This window comes from Charadrius vociferus, unplaced genomic scaffold (assembly GCF_000708025.1).
Source record: "Charadrius vociferus isolate BGI_N301 unplaced genomic scaffold, ASM70802v2 scaffold459, whole genome shotgun sequence".
Taxonomy (NCBI): Eukaryota; Metazoa; Chordata; class Aves; order Charadriiformes; family Charadriidae; genus Charadrius; species Charadrius vociferus.
The window spans coordinates 64,019-84,719 of NW_009650249.1; the positions used below are offsets into that span (position 1 = coordinate 64,019).

Sequence of the window (20,701 nt, forward strand, 5' to 3'; positions counted from 1 at the left end):
TTTTTGATAGTCTAGTAGGAACCACCTGGGTCTAGACATCTGGACTGGTGAATTAACTTGTGTTGCCAAGCTTGAGTACAAGGGAAAAGTGAGTCCTGATTATTTTATAATATTGAGACCTATGACAGTTGGAATATCTGGTGATCCTGTTGGCCACTTTTTCATGGCCATAGTAGTGATGGAGATTCTAGAGCCTGATGATGTGAATAATAATTGAATGACAGTGATGAAGACTGTCGTATTTTCTGCCTGTGTAATAGAATGCTTAGAGCTTTTACAGGTCTAAACCTCTGTTTAAAGGTTTAAAGGAAAAGGATTGGGCAGTGAAGGCAAACTTCTGAAGTGTGAAAAGGATGACCAGATATTAATTCAGTATTTGTCCACTAGATCTTGTTTATGTTATGTGACTGATGAATCTGGCTAAAAACTGATTAGGCACAGCATTTTGCAGGTAATTGTTCAATGTATTTATCAAGTCAGGAGAAGGGGGAAAGGAAATTCATTCCTTTTGGGTACTTAGCAGTTTTGAAACTCATGTTGGCTTTATGGTCATCTCTTCCTTTTTCCCTTCCCCAAGCTCAGCTCTTCTGTCTATGATAAGATTGAATGTGTTGTCCTGTCATTCTTCTATTTAATATTTGGGAGTAGAGGTTTTGAAGAAAAAATAGCATGAGTTAGAACTATGTTTAACAATGCAGGTGTAGCTTATAGCAATTATTTAGTGCATTTATTGTATGTGGAGCCTTAGACCAGTTTTTTTTCCTTGTGTTGTCATGATTTATAAGAACATTTTTGCTGTGTGTAAATCTTGTGAATCTCTAGACAGTGTCATTGGTTAACACATTTAGTTTGGTTAGGTCAAATTATTCTGTGCTGCGGTTGGGGTTTAGGTAATCCATATGTCCTGTACGAGGTTAGATAGCCCCTATTTGAGAGCAATATAGGCAGTAGTCCTGTCATTGCTTTGTCTCCTAGAAAGTGGTGATTCTTGTTCTCCAAGACATTTACCTGAAATGAGATGGATGTGCTAAATACATACAGTTGTTTCCTTTTTGTTTCTGAAAAAGGATAGCATTGACTGGATGATCTAAAAGAGGGAATATCAAGTAGGTCTTGCTTTCTTCCCCCTTCTGTTTATGAAATCTGAATAGGTCTCAAATTTGCTGGGTATTTCAGAGATGTTAAAATGTTCTGAACCCTTCCCACTTTCCTGAATTTTTATTTGGAAAACTTGATACTACGTTGCAGAAGTTCACATGCCACTGTGATGGGGCTGACTCAAATACTGACATTAATCATTGTCACAGTTGAAAATGGATGTAACAAACTTTCCTGGGTATAAAATCAAGACTGGGTGACTAGTATTTTTAAACAGGAGCTTGGCTTAACAAAGAAATAAGGAGATGTTCTTCACCGGTGTTGTGTAGATAACTGTACACAAGTACAGCAGCTCCCTGAATTCATGAACGGGGAACTTTACAGTCTGTTTAACTCTGACTTTAATCTGAATATCTCTGATAGGCATATCAATGTGGGTGGGGATTTTTTGATTTGGTAAGCTCTGGAGCTTGTTTGAGTTTGCACTGTAGGTATTTGAATGTTTCCCCTGCCCTGTGCCATCAACAACTGAGAGCGTGTTTTTAGGAATCTATTCTGCAGGTCTGTTTCTGTGCTGATGCACCTCTTGACATAGCTTGTCAGTCTGTTGCTTTTAGGATACTGTTAGGGTCTGTTCTCTAGGTGCATTTCTGTGCTGATGCATGTGTCGTCTTCTGTCAAGCTGCTCTTTAGTTTTATTTTCTTATATATGTCAGCACTGACACTTTAAGTTAGGTAAAGCTGGCTTTCATTCTCCCTCTAGGCAAAGAGACATCCTGGGGTCAAATGAGTTTTATTCAGAATGCATATTAGGATTCCTTTGTGAGAGGATAGAGCAGAAATTCTGTAATGCAGTGTTCCTGAGCCACGTTGAACAGACTACCTTGGATTACAAGAGCAGCTGTAATCTTATACTAGCAAGGTTCCATGTGATGACTCATACCTTTAACTGATTTGTGCAGTCAAACATGTTTCAATGTTAATGTTGTTTCTTATCTGAATGTGAAGTAATATGTGCCACAGATGTTGTTTAACATAACAGCAGAACGTGTTCAGGTAGCTTGCTTACTTGCCTCTTACTTTTCCAGGAGTTGTTTTGAGCTACTGCTTTCAATTCCTGAAAGTGAATTGCCGCATGAGGTGTGGTTAGAATTCCATCAGTCCATACAGGTAAGTGTTCTGAATTCCTTTTTCCTGATTTGCTTTTTTTTTTTTTAAGAAAAAAAAAAAAAGGCTGCTGTTGGCCTCCTTTTTTTTCCTGCCTTTCCCCTGAATTCCACTTGTCCTGCATTGCTGTTACCTAGACAGCAAGAATTTTAGTGGCAAAAGACTAACTGCAACAACAGTATTGGCAGCCTTAGGCCCAACAGCAGATTTATAATGACACAATCAATGGCAACTGCAGCAAGAGGACCATAGCAAATCTTTGATCTGTCTAGTGGTTTGTGTGAGAGAATGTCTGAGTTAGATGGAGTGATGTAACAGCTCTAAAGTATTACTTGGAAGATGACTAAAAAAGCTTTTGTAGAGATCTCAGTGGTAAGTTAGTGTCTATACCTGATTTCAGAGGGATGTGGGACAGGTCGTTAGTCCAAGTGATTCCTAGAAGTGTTTCTTCCGAGATGGTGCTGAAACAAGTTTGTAATACTGCTATTCTACGCTCAAATGAAGATGGCTGCTGTAGACTATGTAGGATGAAAAGATGTTTTCCAGGTTTTAGTCTGAAGGTGGTACCCAGCTGTCTGCAAGGACTTGCGTTCCTCATAGAGCTGAAAGACAGGTCTTGCTGTGTTTATACTAATAGGCCCTTCCAGGACCAGGGACTGATCTCTTGCTGCTGTTGCCTGTTCCAGCAATCAGCTGTGACTAGTGAAGTTGGAGGCTAATATCAGTTACAAGTTACTGAAGTGAAAACTTTGGCGGGAAGTTGGACTACATGATCTCTAGAGGTGCCTTCCAACTCTGAAGATTCTGTGAAGTAATTGGAAGGAAGTGAACTTAGACCTTGGAGCTGTCCTTGTGCGGACGTTATCACAAGACCATATACCCCTATGACTGGAGAGTTCCTCAGTTCCTGAGGCTTGGTGGCTGCTGCTGCCGTAGCTCTGAAGATGCAGGTATAAAGGTTCTCAAGGAGCTTTTACTTTTGTTTCATCTGCAGTCAGGGAAAGTGCATATATGGGAACTCTTCAGTAGACTCAAGATGAATAAACGTAGCACTTTAAAATGAGAGAAACAGTTCTAGTAGAGCTTTGTAGTCCTGCTAGTAGTGGAAGGGACTGAGGTGGTCTGTGACTGGTGTTTTCAGATGTGGAGAGACCTCTTTTTCCTGAAATACCATGGAGTACTTACTGTCAAGGCAACCCGAAAAACAGTTCAGTGAGGCATATACTTGGCAGTAGAAAGAAGTGCAGTAGGTACAGTTTAAATCCTATGGTCTTAGTGGTGTGAAAAATTTTTCCTTTATTTTGAGTGCTGGTGCATAACTCCTGTAACTGCCTTGGTTACTACAGTAGACAATAGTGGATATTGCAGCACTCCAGAACCAAGTCTGAAGGTATATCGGCTTATTTCGACAATACACAGCTATGCCATCTATTACACATATTCTGTAGCTATTAGCCATGGTGTTGCAGAGGCAAGGCCTGTGCTCCTAACCCATTCATTTGTGGGGGTGCCACAAATAAGGTTGGTCAGCCACAGGTTGATATTTTGTGTTAGGGCTGATGAATGAAGTGGAAACTTGCTGTTTCCAAGGTAGTTCTTAAACTCACTGATCCAGTTGTCATTGGATAAAGAGGAGTGAGTCTAGAATCATAGAACACCAGGCTGGAAGGGACCTCAAGGGATCATCTGGTCCAACCTTTCTTGGCAAAAGTTCTCAATGATGACCTAGCATTCTGTCCAGCCGAATCGTAAGTGGCCAATGTTGGGGAATCCACCTCTTCCCTGGGGAGCTTATTCCAATGGCTGATTGTTCTCACTGTGAAAAACTTTCCTCTTATGTCCAATTGGAATCTCCCATGGAGTAACTTGTACCCATTACTTCTCATCTTCTTTATGTGACTCCTTGTAGAAAAGGAGTCTCCACCTTCTTTGTAGCCACCATTTAAATACTGGAACATGGTCATAAGGTGTCCCCTAAGCCTTGTGAGCTTATCATACACTAAAAAGTTTGTAACTGAGATTGCCTAGGCCTGAAACAAGATGTTCTCTCATATTCAGAGTATGGGAGGGCATATAAAGGCTATTTCCTATTATAGCAGAGGTATAAAGCAGCTGTAAGAATTACTAGCTTTTTAACTGGAGGGATCTGCAAGGAGAATTCTTGTTATCAAGGAGAATCACTTCTGTGATGTAACAAGCATATGTGTTTCTAGGTTTCTGAAGCGAGTGATTGAGCTTTGATACTTCTGTCAATAGAGAGCAAGTTTTTAGTCAGATGAGATGACTTTATTCAGGCTGAATATATTGGAAGGAAACTATTAAATTCCAGGAGTAGAAGGGTGACACAAGCACGGGTCTCTAATGTCAACTTTTAGAACGAGGGGAAAATTCAAGACGTCCTGCTGCTACACTTGGCTTTTGTACTGCCTTCCTGAAACTCGTTTCTGAGTTTAGCACTCATCTAATGTTCCCCATAGTTAAGAGAGTAAAAGATACGGGCAAAGCTTATTAAACATGGTAATGCTCTGAAACCTTGCTGAAGAGTTTTGTGGACTTTAACAAACAAGTGCTTCTAATGATATTTTGAAGTAGCGCTCTTGCAGAAATATGAGAATGAGAACATTTGTACCCTGCCCTGGAATATAGTAGGAACTCACTCTTCACTAGACGAGAGTAACAGAGGAGGAGTATGCAGTCATACAGAGGGCAGTGTAGAAATTTAGACAGGAATTAGTCATAGGCTCTAACGTAAGGACTTGTAGGTTTAAAGTCTGTGACCATGTTAATGTGCCAATCTGGGCAAATCCATTAGCAAATCGCCACAAAATTACATATTAGCACACGCCTCAGACTGACAGATGTGAATGTGCTTAATCCTAACAAAAGAGGTGAGTGTGGCTGATGAGGAATATAACTCCAAATGAAACTGGGGGTTGCAGCAAATGTGGGACACAGGTATTTCTTTCAGGTCTGCCTGCAGTAATTGTTGACCTCTGACAGGTAGTGAGAGTCAGTGAAACTTCAAATAATTTTTCATCCCAGAAGTGAAAAAGGTAAGGGCTTGCATTTCAAGGTAGCAAGGTGTAGGGACTGTTCTAAAGCTGAAAATGGAATGTCACTGATGTCCAACTTACATACAAAACACTATCAAAAGCTTTTTTTGGTGTCTGAACCTGTTTGTTCTTTCATCCTAAACAGTAGTTATGCCCTGCAGTTTTCCTTATATGTAAGCAAGAGCAGAGACAACCTGTGTGAAATGAAAACAAATTGTGAGATTGTATGGCAGGAGTCTCAGCACAGATTTTATACAGTGGCAGCAGGCAAAAGGATGTGGACACGGGTGGGGAAATGCTGTAAAGTATGAGTGAAAGGGTTGGGGCAGGTTTGGGACAGAATTACAACAGGGCCCTTGATACAGGTAAATTCAATTTATCTGGGGTGAGGAATCCTCTCCTACAGTGTGTTAAAGGTCTGATTGATCAGGACCAGCTCGATTGGTGGATTCCCTAACCAGGTAGCTTGAGCTAAATGCTTATCCCATATTTTAAAGGTTCCACCCACTGTTGCTTTCAGGGTAGTTTTTAACAGTCCATTGCTCAATTTTCCCATAAGCTGGTGCATGATAGGGAATATGATATATCCATTCAATGCCATGTTCTTTTGCCGAATTACCTATAAGATTCTTTTTAAAATGAGTCCCATTGTCCAACTCAATTCTTTCTGGAGTGCCATGTCACCACAAGACTTGCTTTTCAAGGCCCAGGATGGTATTCCGGGCAGTGGCATGGGGCACAGCATAGGTTTCCAACCATTCAGTCCTTGTTTCCACCATTGTAAGCACATAGCACTTGCCCTGGTGGGTTTGAGGGAGTGTGATGTAGTCAGTTTGCCAAGCCTCCCCGTACTTATAGTTCAGCCATTGTACCTGATACCACAAAGGTTTTAACCATTTAGCTTTGCTTGATTTCAGCACATGTTTCACGGTTGTGGATAACCTGTGCAATAGCATCCATGGTTAAATCCGCCCCTCGGTCATGGGCCCATTTATATGTTGTGTCCCTTCCTTGATGACCTGAAGTGTCATGGGCCCACTGAGCTAAGAGTAGTTCACCTTTATGTTCCCAGTTCAAGTCTGTCTGGAAAATCTTAGCAACCTGATCCACTTGCTGATTGTTTCAGTGTTCCTCAGTGGCCCAGCTCATGGGTATGTGGGCATCTACATGACATACCTTTATGACTAGGTTCCCTAGCCGGTCAATAATACCTTGCCACAATCCAGCAGCCCAGGTGGCTTACTTATGCTACATATGTTGGCGAAATTCACATTCGATATTTCGGTATTGATGGTCTGGAGTCCCCAACATAAAGAAGGACATGGACCTGTTGGAGGAGGGCCAGAGCAGGCCACGAAGATGCTCAGGCCCCTGTGCTGTGAGGACAGGCTGAGGGAATTGTTATTGTTCAGCCTGGAGAAGAGAAGGCTCCGGGGAGACCTTGTAGCCACTTCCAGTACCTAAAGGGCCTACAGGAAAGCTGGAGAAGGACTCTTGATCAGGGGGTGTAGTGGTAGGATGAGGGGGAATGGTTTTAAACTGAAAGAGGGGGGATTTAGATTAGATATTGGGAAGAAATGCTTTACTCGGAGGGTGGGGAGCCACTGGCACAGGTTGCCCCGAGAAGCTGTGGCTGCCTCATCCCTGGAGGTGTTCAAGGCCAGGTTGGACAGGGCTTTGAGCAACCTGGTCTGGTGGGAGGTGTTCCTGCCTATGGCAGGGGGGTTGGAACTGAATGGTCTTTAAGATCCCTTCCAACCCCAACCATTCTATGATTCTATGAATCTCACAGCGCTGACTCAGCAAACTTGTTGACTTGTATAATAGGCCCCTTCTTTCTCACCTTCAAAGGGTTTTCTTTCAGCTCTTAATACAAAGGTGCTGAAATGTAAATGATCCTCATAACTGAACTGGGCTCTGATAGCTCTGTACTGCATCCTGAAGTGCTCAGGTTAGGGAAGAGTTTCTGTTGGGACATTGTTTTTTCATTGGATGTCTGCATCGCAGAATGTCATAATCTGAGGGATAGCAGTCTTCTCAGTAGTAGTACCTCGCCATTGTCCTAGCTGTATGATAGTTGTTGTGTTTTTTGTCCATCTTGTGTCAGTGGTTGCAGCAGATAAGGGGTCTATTCTGTCTTTCTCTGAGGTATTGGCCTCTAGTTCCTCTAGAGCATGCAACTCAGTAGCAGAGGGACTTGGGATAAGTATCACTAAGAGGCAATGAATCTCAGCTAGTGTAATATGCCATTATAAAACCTGCTTGTACAGTATTTTGGCACTTGCTGGTTGGCAAGTGCTTGCTGGGACCAGGGTGAGTATAACCCTGTCTTGTCAGTAGAGAGGGTGAGTTCATACAACCAGGAGTTGGTGTTTCCCTTTCTTTGCCTTTCGGAACTGTGCAGAGCTGGAAGTCGTGTTTGTAGTTCAACCTTCCTCACTGATAGATATCTTGGAGTTGCTGGAACAGATATTTGGGTGACACCACTATATGTAATATGTGCTGAGAGCTCTCCATGGCTTCCTAAAGCTGTGTCTCTTGTAGTGCTGCAGTACAGTTTCTCAACAGCAAGGACTAGGAATGTCTGAGTTATATGCTTTTATTCAAATGATGCTAGGAAATGGCATAAATTCTCAAGACTTGCAGTAAAATTGTTAAATTTTTATTGATGAGTAATGCTTTGTTGAAGCTCTTTGTGAAGAATGTAAATGATACCCTCAAAAGAAATGCAGACTGATTACCAAAGGTCTTCTGATAATGAGAACTCTCCTGATTTGGCTGTTGTTTTTCTTCAAGAAAACACGCTGTTTAAAAGTTGTGGTGTCCTTTCTGCTCTTACAAGTCATTACTTTGAGGAACTTGGCACTTCTTGCCTTTATTTGATACAAACTGATTGAAAGAGTTCCGCATCTTTCCAAGGCGTAACACGTGCTGAATGCCTTCGCAGAGTGCTGTAGCTCAGTAATTCACATTGAATTCAGTCTTCCAGGTGAAATTCGAAGTCATAGGCTGTTAAATCCTGATGGTTTTTTGGACTTAGTGTTTGACCTGATCCGTGCTTGAGGCTGATACCGGTTAAAGCTGTGATGTATATGGGAGGGGAATGCTCAGTGGATGCTCTGGCAACCTATTGTATTGAAAAGACTTAATGTCTGGTGCTGTACAGTTGAGAAAGGTCAAAAGTAGAGGTTGTCAAAATGGGCTTGTATTTATTTTGTGGGTAAGATACAGTGTCCCTTCTACCTGCACACCTGTAATTGTTTTCTGAATCACCCAAGTCTGAGGATAAAATTATATGCATAGACTTCCTATGTGATCATAACTGCCACTTACAGAAACTCTGGACTGTGATTGCATACTTCATAGGCATAAATTTAGATCAGTTTGTTGTTATCCACTGGCATTTTTAAAGCTGTCCTAAGGCTATAACTTGAGCATCTTATGGCAGCAGCACTGACTTAAGTCTGTCATTTGCTTGCCTGATTCTACCGGCTGTGTGTAAAGTGCAGAACTGAAGCTGCTTTAATTTAAAAAAAAAAAAAAAAAAACCAAAAAAAAAAAAAAAAACAAACCAAACCAAAACACCCACTTCTCCCTGGGGCTCTTTCTGCTGAATTAGGTTTCCTGATCCAGCTTGCACGGGCAGGAAAGACTTGATAGGACAAACAGCTGTGTGAGCATAATGCTGAAGTGATGTTTTCAAATGCTTAAATGCAGCCTGAAACTTTTGTGTGTTGTAGCTCGTTTATTAGTCTGTCAATGCTGTTAGTTAAGAGCAGTTTGACCTCTGGTTAAGAACATATACAGTTATATGCATCTCCAGGGTGCAGCTGTGACACTCCAACATTTTTATTTTTTTTTTCCTTTGACCTTGTGAGTAACGTTTCAGGCTCAAGGCCAGAAATCAGTCATTGTGAGCGTCATACTTGGTTATCTTTGCATCTGAAAATTAGCACCAACTCTTCTACTGATATCAACAACTGATTTTTAGGTGGTCTCACTGGTAGCTCAACTTGCTAGTTTACTCTATAATAATTTTTAGAAGTAGCTTTCTCTTTAATAATTTATTTTAGTTTGCAAGTATGGTAGGAGCTAAGAGTTGCAACACAGTTACAGCAGTTATCTAAAAATAAAGTCACCACTGGGGCAATATTTACAGAAAATCTTGGTTACTGCTAAGGAAGATGAGATGGTTAAAGTTATCAAAACTGCCAGATTGTTGCATTCAGCTATGAGGCTTTTAACTTTGGTGCTCCTTAGGAGGTGGAAGTCTGCACTATAGTTCTGCGTTTGGAAAAAACTCCTAATGTGTGCTTTTTCACTCACTTCTGATTTTAGTTTGATTTTGCTCTTGCAGGCAGAGAAGAACCTAGTATAGGGCAGAACTGACTCCCATTAAGTGTGCTTTCAGTATGTCTGGTGAACACATTGAATGTGCAGCCCTCTGAGGGTGTCTGTTGTGGAAGAGTCATGAGGTAGATGGAGGTGGAGGGTAGCTCAAGTTATCTAATCCACCTCTTCACTCAGAGTAAGGGCTGTCTTGAATCAGGTTGCTTAGGGTCCTGCCCCACCAAGTTTTAAGTGTCTCTAAGAATGGAGATTGCACAAACTTTGGGTAGCGTTTTGTCCTGGTTTCAGCTGAGCTAATTTTCTTCCTAGTAGCTGCTGTGTTTTGGATTTGGCATGAGAATAATGTTGATAACACGTTGTTTTAATTGTTGCTAAGTAACATTTATGTTAAGTCAAGGACTCTTTCAGCTTCCCATAGAAGCTGAGGGGGAGCATAGACAGGACAAGGTGGGCAAAGAAATATTCCGTACCATAGACCATACCCTACTCAGGAGGGGCTGGGCAACCGATCATCGGGTGGCGAGAACAATTGAATGCATTACTTTTTGTATATTCTTTTCCCTTTGGGTTTTTTTGTGTGTGGTTTTTTTCCCCTCTTCCGTTACTGTTCACTTAAACTGTCTTTATCTCAACCCATGAGGTTTTTTTATTCCTCTTCTCCTTACCTTTCAGGGGAGGGGAGGGGGGGCAGAGCAAGTGAACGGCTGCACGGTCCTAGTTGCCAGCTGGGGTTAAACCAGAACATCTTTGCAAAGTGAGGGTATTTAAACATTGATACACTTCTCCCACACGGGATTCCCTTTATGTGAGTTGTCTGACTCACTCACTAGAAACAAAGGAGGACTCTAGCTGCAACTACCTGCTCGGGGGTGCAGCAAAGATAAAGCCAGCACTAAAATTTCTGTCTTCACCCTCTCTTCCTATGATTGTGTAGGCCCTGTGGTTGCGTTTGCTGGACTTGCTCTGCTATGGCAAATGAGTTGTACAGAACAGCCACAAACTGAGTGTTGTACTCCAGTGGAGTCTCAAAAATACCAAACAGAGGGGAATAAACGCTTCACCAACCTCCTGGTTATGCTCTGTTTGAAACTGTTCAGCATAGTTTGCCTTGGTTGCAGTAAGGGCTTGCTGCTGACCTAAATTACAGGCCCCAGGGGCCTGTTGTGTCAAACTAGAACCTAGCCAGCTGGTCGCCAACCTCTACTGATACTTGGGGTTGTGCCAGGTGCAGCGCTTTGCATTTGCCTGTCTTGAACTTCAGTTAGTTCCTGTCAGTGATGTTCTGTGGTCTGTTGAGTGTCTCTGTGAATAGTAGCCCTGCCTTCCAGTGCCAGCTGCTCTCCAAGTTCTGTATGAGCTGTGGACTGGCAGAGAACATGCTTTGTCCCATTACTCAGACAATTAATAAAGATGTTAAAAGTACCAGCTCAGTGTTGACTCCAAGAAATGCTACTAGGAGACAGCTGCCAGTTGTTTCTTGCACAGTTGGTCTCAAACCTGGCAATTGGGCTGATTTTTCCACCTACATTATTGTCCACTTTCCCATATTTTAAAAATCTGGTTTAAAAGATACTACGGGAGACTGTCAGAAGCCTTGCTAAGTCTGACTACTCTAATGTCATCTGTAGCGGATTACCTCATCACAAAAGATAGTTGGGTTGACAAAGTGTGACTTGTACTTGGCAAGTCCTGGCTGTTCCCAGACGCATTTTTGTTCTTCAGGATGTGGTTTCCAGGAGAATTTGCCCCATAGCCTTTTTGGAGATGGGTTATGCTGACTGGCCTGTAGTTGCCTGGGGTCTCCTTCCCTTGGTCTTAACATCTTGATGTGTGTTGTGCTGCTTCATGCCCCTTCCCCACCCCACCTGGACCAGGAAGGCCAGGGTACAGACCTTAACAGTAAAACGTGAGGCAAAGTTATTGAGTACCTTAGCGTCTTCAGTGTGCTCTGTTCCTCAATGCCCTGTCCTGTTGAGCTGGTCTCACACTTCTCTTGTCCTTCCTTTTGCTTTCAGTCTTATATTTTCCTCAGCAAAGTGAAGAAAACCAGATGGATGCTCGTGTCCTTCAGCTTGGCCCCCAGAGCCTTGTATTTATTCTGGATGTGCAGTGTGCTTGGTGTCCAGGTGTGTGAGTGGCAAGTGGTGATAGTCTGAGGACAAGCCTTGGCAGCTTCTCTGCAATACCCCAGATCTGAGTCCCTGTCAAGCATCAAACCTTGTGCGACATGAAGTCTGATTAGCAGCTGGAGGTGGTGGATGGTTAGATAGGATTTTAACAATGACAACTGATAGCTTACTTTTTGCTTCCTTCCTTGTTTCCCATTTGCCTATTACATTAAAGACTAGTTATAGCTGGAAATCCTGTTACTTTAAAGGTTAGTCAGGACATCATGTTACTTTTATGGTATACTAGTGTAGGAAGAAGATTAGCTTAGCTATGGAGTACAGTTCCAGTTTCTGGAATCAGGAATACATTTTGTGCTGTGTTATCAGCTTACATGGAAACTTACAGAATGTGATTTACTTTTTCTTGACTTCCGTGGGCTTCTTGTGACAAGTTCTCTTACTGATACTTAACACCTGCGTTGCTGAACACCACCCAGTGTTCTTGCTCATCCTCTAAAATTTCACAATTCATTGTGCGCTAGATGAGCAAGCAGGAAGGTGGTTTCTATAATGAGCTTTGTAGGAGTATATGCATCTTTCTGTTGTCCCCTTTTGATTGTTGAAATCTTCACTTGGTGCTTGCTGGGAATGACTTCCACCTAAACTTGCCTGTGTTCTCAGTTTAGTGAAAGAATGCCCCAAAGTCGTCTGGATGCGTAGACTCCTTGAAGAGCCCCATATGCTTAGTTTCATATTCTAGAGACTGACAGACTATTGAGGGTATGAATGGATCCATGTACACTTGCCAGTGGACACAGGCTTCAGTTGTGAAGTAATACTTGAGTTTATTCCATATAGTACAAAAGTATTCTATGGTATACTTTGAGCAGATACACCTAATTGGGGAGTGAGGAGGGAAGAACCCTGTGTTAGGTATGCTTCACTTTAATTTAGGATTTGCTAACTACCATGTCTGATAGTATGATTTTAAAATTATTTGAGAGGACTCCTTTAAGCAACTTCTGAGAATCACTTATGACAGCTATGGACCGAAGTAATTGAAACCTTCACTTCCAGAATGTAACTTTCCCCTCATGAATCTTTTGTTGGGAATAAACCTTCACTCTGTAATGGTAGATGCTTCACCCAAGAGTTAAAGCCAAGTTCTCCTGTGCAGAGATTTATGGAGTGCAGTTTGCTACAGTATTAGAAAGGAAATTGATAGTTACATTGAAATGTCAAAGTTGGTCTGAATTTGGTCATCTGATATTGAACATTGTCCTGGTTTCAGTTGGGATAGAGTTAATTTTCTTACTAGCAGCTGGTAGAGTGCTATGTTTTGGATTTGGGATGAAAGCAACACTAATGTTTCTGGTTGTTGCTGAGCAGTCAAGGCCTTTTCTGCTCCTCACACCACCCTGCCAGCGAGCAGGATGGGAACACACAAGAAGTTGGGAGGAGACACAGCCAGGACAAGTGACCCCAGCTGACCAAAGGAATTGTACCACACGGTTAAGGATGGCAAACTGAGATATATAAGCAAGCAAAATAAAATTTTATTTCAATTTATAATGGAGTGTTCAGGCTAAAGGACATTACTCAGAACATCTATTACACAGTATAAAAGCTGTAGCTGCTTTTTATTACAATTATCATTTACTAAATCAATAGTTGAAAGCTAGCTTGATAAGTAATTATTTTATAGATATTGATGTTACTTACCCAAGTTGATGTCTGGGGCTTAGCCTCGGGGGGTAACCTTGAGGGGTGTCCCCACTCAAGGGAGGAATCCCAAGCATGGCTGTGGAGGGGAATGTACTAGAATCCTTCTCAATCAAAGAGGAGACTAAGCTTTTATAGTATAAAGCGACTGACTGCCATTCATTTGTTGCTAAGCCAAACAGTCTTGCTCAGCGAAACACTGTTTTATTCCTCTTATTCCTTTGTTCCTCCTGGAAATGCCTGGTTTCACATCCTACCCTGTGGAACATCTGGTTTCACATCTTACCTTGTGACATTTGTTTTGGGGCTGCTGCATCAGGCTAATCCTCAGCGTCCTTTGAAGTGGAGGACTGTATGACCTCCCCATGTCTGGTAACTTTCCCCCAGAAAACTCTTAAAAGTAGGGCAAAGTTCAAGACAATGCTAGGCAGAATGTCTTGCTACAGGAATATTCTATGCCGTGTGATGTCATGGTCAGTATATAAAGCTGGGGAGGAAGAAGAAAGGGGGGATGTTTGGAGTGATGGTGTTTGTCTTTCCAAGTCACCGTTATGCATGATGGAGCCCTGCTTTCCTGGAGATGGCTGAACACCTGCCTGCAGGGAAGCAGTGAATGAATTCCTTGTTTTGCTTTGCTTCCGTGTGTGGCTTTTGCTTTACTTATTAAACTGCCTTTATCGCAACCAATGATTTTTTCTCACTTCTACTCTGCTGATTCCCTTCCCCATCCTAGCCAGGGCAGTGAGCAAGTGGCTGCATGGTCCTAGCTGCTGACTGGGGTTAAACCATGGCAAGCATCAATATCTAATTTGTTAAAGGACATCTGTCTAATCATTAAATGCAAATTGCCTTTTACTGTTAATGGAAAAGACTTGGATATTTTCATAGCAGATTCACTTGGTTGTAGAAGGTAACTCAGGAACTTGAAAAACATGTCTTGTATGTTGCAATGTGGAATGCAGTTTATTGCTGTCTTTTGACAGCCCATGACAGCTCTTTGGTTACTCTGGTGTTGCCAGTGGTCATAGCATTAACTATGATAATTCAGAACATGGAATTGATTCTGGCATTTAGAGAGGATACAACAGAGGCTACTGAAAGCAAACCTGACGTTAATAATAGCATCTACCAACTTAAAGCACAGCTCATTAGAACTAGGGGACATTGTCATATATGAAACTAATTCTTAAACTTAAGATGTGTTGTGACTCATGTGAGAAGCATTTTTACTGAACATGTAGCCACAAATTGCCTACAGTTAGTTGACTTCAATTTGTCAGTGTTAGGAAATTCTGTGTGGTGATATTTTAATTTTTTCAGTGTAAGTCAGCCTAGATTGGTTTTCCTGCTAGGGACATTAAGTGCTAGAATCTGTTTCCAGTTGCTTTTTCTTCTGTGTTAGACTCTAGGTTTCCTTTCATGTGTAACATCTCTCTTTTTTTTTTTTTTTTTTCTTCCCTTCCCTTCTTCACTCCTTGGATTTACAGAATTAAAAGTGGTAGGGCCTTGATCACTCTGAGCGTTATGCTGTGTGTACGCGTTTGGTGGATGAACTTCAGCTGTAGAACTGTTCAGTGTGCAGAGTCTCTGGGTCAGCCTTCACAGCATCAAAACTGTCATGATTGGAAATCCCTGGTTATTAGAGTAAATGGGCTTGAGAGGGATTAGTTTCTAAGGAAATGGTGTATCTGTATCCAGTAGAAGGATGTTTTCATCTTAATAAAAGAAATTATTCATGTTCCAGTTTGCGAGTATTGTACAGCAGTCTCTGCTGTGGATATTGTGCTCTGCTTTCTCCTTCTTAAGTTCGCTGAAACTTCATGCATCTCTCACCTTCAGGAAACCTGCATGTTCATATCACCCTTACCTGACTCTTAGTATATGAAAGTCCTTTTTGAGTGTCTCCCATTGCACTGCTTCTTAAGTAGCTTAAGGATATTTCCCCCCCTGCTTTCCCCCTGTTCTCTTTCCTCAAACTAGTGAGTGGTGGCTATAATAATTCTTGGAGAAGTGACTTGACTGACTCGTCTCACTAGTGTTAACACTAAATGTAAAATTTTACACTCATAATTTTGTTACTCATTTTGAATCTTCATTCCAGTTTCTTAAATGGCACTAAACGCTTTGATACAAAATAATACTTTGTATTTTATACAATTTCTGTAATTTTATTTATATGTACACGTGTACATGGAGAATCAAAAATTGCAGAAGAGTTACAACTGCAGAACAGGCTTTTTGAGTTAAGCCATTTCAGTTAACTTTTGGTACTTTGAAATTGGGAAGATTTGCTGTAGGATTAGAGAAGTGAAATGACATACTGTTAAAATCCCACTGCAAACATGCCAAAACAAAACGACTTAAAAGAATGGTCTGAAATTATTAGAATACAGTCAGATACTAGAGCAGATAATGTAAAATTGTGTTGGTTTACTTTTTAGCAAAGACTTTTAATGACCTTTTTTTTTTTTATTTTGTAGGATTCACATGATGCTTTACTGGAGTTTGGGAATAACAACCTCCAAATATTGGTGGATATCACAAGGGAAGGAGTATGGAAGAATCCAGTTCTTCTTAAAATTCTATCCCAGCAACCAGTAGAAACTGAGGAAGGTAAGAATGTGATTTTTAAAGATGGTATGTTGTTATTAAAAAAAATTACTTGGTGAAGTTTTGGTGGGGATCCAGTGATTTGAAGTCACAACAGAGTTGTATTTTAAATTGCCTTGTGCAGTAGTATTTATATATTAGTAAACGATACTTATGATGGAACTGTCTTCTGGCACTATGAATAATGTGTCCTTGCTAATGAATCTCTTTTTGAGCTATACTGTCCATCATTTTGAATATTTTGAAAATCCATTTTTCAACAGAATTATTTTTTTTCCATCATAAAAATACAAAAATTTTACTCCCTGAGGTGGTTTGTTCTTTGTAATTCTGTGCTTTTTAAATGTTTTCCTGAACGCTTCACAGGGAGGAACTGTGTATGTTCAGAGGCATATGGAGGGGTGACATGAGCGTGGAGTTTTCTTTTAATTAAGCTCTGGGCTGGGAAGCTCATTGTGTTTAGACTGTGGAAATAAGATCTTGAAGCAGAAAATGTTGAGAGGTGAGGAAAAGGAGGTTTTAGTGTCACTTTAAGTACTTGCAGGTATTCCTTTTAACTATTCCATTAACGGCACATGAGAATGCAGTTTACCTTAGTGGTAATCTAAAGTTAAAAACAATACAGAGGGCAAGAAGAGCTTAAAATATTTTCTTAAAAATTAAAGGAGCATAAAAAGGGATTTTAAGTCAAGCTTTCTTCTATAGCAGAATCCTTCTTTCTGGCTTTGGGTAGCCTCTCTTCGAGTTGTGTTAAGTTAGTACTTTTTTTAATAAATGAGAAACACATTAAGGTGGTTTTTGAGAGGATATGTTGCTTCCCTGTGCTAGAAAGCATGAGGAAAAAAAAAAAAAGGCAGCCAAGGGTGGGATGCAGTCTTTGCTAGCCTTCGATTCAGGTATTCAGTAGTATGGCAGAAACATTTGAACTCCAAACAGCACTTAATCCCATCTCCAACATGTCTTGAAAAGAATTGTATTCCATACTAACTTCCTGTCTTGGAGTCTTTCATTTATAGTATTGTTAGGCCAACCAATTGCACAGTTGCTGCTCTTAGTGTATTTCTACTCAAAAGGACTTGCATTTCAAAGTTGGTTTGTAATTCTGAAAGCCTTCAGCTATTGAAGAATCCAGTACTTAGTGGTAGCCCAGTTGAGGGCTAAAGGTTAGCTAGCTTTGCAAACTCCCAGGTATTGAAGAGCAGCAGGGGATTGTTGAAGAGAACATAAGGCTGGGAAAGACAAGGTGGGGCATAGGATTCAGTCTGCTGTTACCAGCTATTCAATAACATTTCAAAGAGATCAAACTAATGCATATTGTGAGTCATAAAACTCTAAAATGTTAGAGGGAGAGAGAAGTAGATTGAGTGCATATGTAAAGTTTACTCTTTTCTCAGAAGGCAAGATGAATGTGCCAGATTTGTATGCCCTATGTTCTGGTGCAAGGCGAAATGAAAACTTAAAGAAATCCTTCTCTCTATCCCAACAAATTATAGCACGGAAAATCTTTTGACTCCTAAATTGTGCTGCTAATGTAACTGGTTCATCTTCTTGACATCATCAGACAAGTGTAATTCAATGACTGCAAAAGTTATTGCTGAAAATTCAAATGATCCATGAAGCTGTGTCATACTATCTGTTATGATTAGTAAAATCTTACTGGTTGTGTTTTACTTCAGTTTCTTTGTTCAGTCCCTTCTTTTGTCTGCATCAGGGAGTCAGATGCTGCTATAATATTGTTTGGCTTGCAGAAAGTATGTCAGGGTAGCCGGACTTACTCTTTTGGCCTTGTGTAGGACATGGTTGGAGCTGAGGTTAAGCAACTATCTCTAGATGTCTACGAGGTTAACTTAATCATCTTTTACTTTCAGAATCACATCGAGTAAATGCTTGTAGCTGTAATAGGAGATCATAAGTAACTGGTTGGTTACTAGGTTTGTCTTCCTTCTTTTACTTGTGTCACTTCTTTGATCTGTGTGGTGTTCTCTTCTGACTGCCAGGCTCCATTTAATAGAAATAGCAGGAAACAAAATCCACTTTCTACAGGTCACAGCAGGGATGACAGTTCTGCCGTTAGGCATGTTGAGTAAGGGCTGCAGAAAGAGCTTGAGAACAATGGTTTTTCAGTTGTTTTAGCCAAACTGCCGTTTTATCCTTCATTACAACAACAGTTTCACAGAGTGTCTTCTGAAGTATTGTCGTAAATCAATGCTATTTCAGTCACCTAAAACTTCGTTTCTTTGAATAGCTTGTATTTCATGCCCTTTGTGGGGTGTGTCTGAAAGGCATTCCTAGTTTTTGCAGTTGGGGGCCGCTGTTAAGTCAGATGTGAGAGGTCAATGTGCTCAGCTGGAGCTTTGTTTTGTGAAGCAGTAGTTCATCTTAATAATCATCAGATCGTTACTTGAAGATCCTGAAAATGTGACATATTATTGTCTCTCTTTAGAGTTCTTAATATTTATTTATTCTTTTTTAATGTACTGGCCCTGGAAGGGAACTGACATCAACTGTAAATATGGCTTATCAGATGTGTTCCAGCAAGAGTTTCATAGCAGCTTGAGTTCTATCTGCAGCTTCTATGGCTATTAATAAATTAAACTGCCATGTGTCTAGGGTGGTTGTTGCTGTTTCGTACTGTCAGCTGGCTCAAGATGGTTGTTTTGGGCATGAGTATTTGCTTGATGAAAGGGCCACAAAAACATCATTGCTGTTGAAGCCTTTTAGATGACTAAATGATATGAGCATCCCAAAGTGAACATAATAGTTGCTGTTCAGCAGTCTTGACTTCTGATGTTCTTTTATGCCTATGAAAGCTAGCTTTAATACTCTTATTTCAAGATATTACTTTTTTTTCTTAACAAATACCATCATTCAGGAAGAACAAAAGGGTTAGGGTGAGCTTGTTGCTGTGTGCAGCAGATGAATACCAATATCTTGGTATGTCTGCATTGACATGAGTAGATTTGCAGGAAAGCTGGAAGAACTGTCCACCACACTGCTATTGGAAAATACAGATCTCAGTGTCGTTTGTGCATACTTAGTATACTTTACTGCACTTCAGCACATTGTTGTCCTGTTCCAGAGATACTTTCAGTGGAAATGCTCACCCAAGATGCTGTTTCTCTTGAACATTTCTCATAGTGACCCGCACTCTTGTCACGCATTAGTGACATTCATGCTTTATAAAGGCTGTATTCACAATATTGTGGTATAACTTAAATTCATCTTGTATTGCAAGTGGTTTGGGTGAGAGGGGAATATCTTATCCTTACCTTTTGGTCCTGGGATAAGAGGGCCATCTAGATATGTGTAGAATTTGAAACTGCACTGACCCTTTACTAATGTAAAGGGTTCGGAAGAGGGAAGGGTTACAAGTTGTCTTTGATTTTTATAGCAAGCTGTTTAGTCCTGAGATGCTTAGTAGAACACTGGGACAGAGCAGACAACAGCAGGAGGTCTAGGAAGAAAAAGAACAAGAAAATCCGTTCGTGGACATGTTTGGAAACATAACAGATGTAGGATTGAGTACAAAATTAGGTTCTCTGACAGGAAAACAACTGTTCTACGGAATAGGCAGCAAAATGAGGTTTTGTTCCCTTTTCAGGGGAAGGGAGGTTGTTGCAGGCAGGAAGGGAGGTTGTTGCAGGCAGGAAGGGAGGTTGTTGCAGGCAGGCTATTGGGAAAGAATAGACACTTCAGAGGAAAACAAAGTGCTAAGATGGAAATAAATCGCTAGTCAGGTATCTGGCTTTTGCTCCTCCCTTCATCACTTACATCTGCATGACTGAGGAGCTTAATTTGTAGTTTTCCTGCTTTGGGGAGTTCAATACGCCCTCACCCAGGTGTGGAGGGATGGGCCCAGGGCACAGACCTTCTGCCCTTGGGGCAGGAGGAGGTGCACAGCCAAAGATTGCAAGGAGTCGATGCTCTCTTGTCCATACCAGCAGTGAGTCCACCTTCTGTATTTCATTAGCAAGTTTCTCTCATCTGTGCTTAAAGATAGAAATGTGACTGTTTAGCTGAAAACATATAATTTGTCTGGCTGACTGCAGGTACTATTAAAGCACTTCCCATGTCTTGACTAGCTGGCTCTGACATGTCAGTAAAAACTTCATTTGAGCAATTGCCAAGTGTGTGTCTAGCTGTGTAGTAGGAAACGAGGAATTTAAATCATTCTTAGAGCAGGTAAATAGAATATCTTATTTTTTCCTAGTATTTCTTTTATTCTTCTCATCGACCTGAAAAAAAAATCATTAATTTTTCTGTGAGCCAAGAGCTGTAGAAACTGAGACTACAGAACTGCTTTGAATGCTTGTGGGCACTAAAATGCATTACTGACATGTCCATGAATAGTATGCTTCACCTGGATAGATTACTTTGTTCTGATGTTGAGTAAGCAAGCCTTCTTAGAGTTCTCCCTTAACAGTGATCTCTTGGCCACCTTGTTGTGGTAGCAATCTCTTACATTACATAGGATGGATGTTGCAGCGCTGTTGTTTTTCCTTGATAAATTTTCAAGCACAGTGTCATATACAGATGTAATTTTTAAGAAAGAGAGGAAGCTTGTTTCCTGGCAACTGGAGATCTTACTGCAGA

The 20,701-nt window shown here is 41.0% G+C and overlaps 1 protein-coding gene across 1 annotated transcript in view; it reads left to right on the forward strand.

Annotated features, from left to right (window-relative positions):
• Positions 1-20,701, forward strand: part of RLF (rearranged L-myc fusion) — a 68,284-nt gene that overhangs the window by 23,098 nt on the left and 24,485 nt on the right. Inside the window, exons 6-7 of the mRNA XM_009893009.1 lie at positions 2,187-2,268; positions 15,979-16,111. Of these exons, the coding sequence (XP_009891311.1) occupies positions 2,187-2,268; positions 15,979-16,111 (215 nt within the window). The remainder of the gene's footprint in view (positions 1-2,186; positions 2,269-15,978; positions 16,112-20,701) is intronic.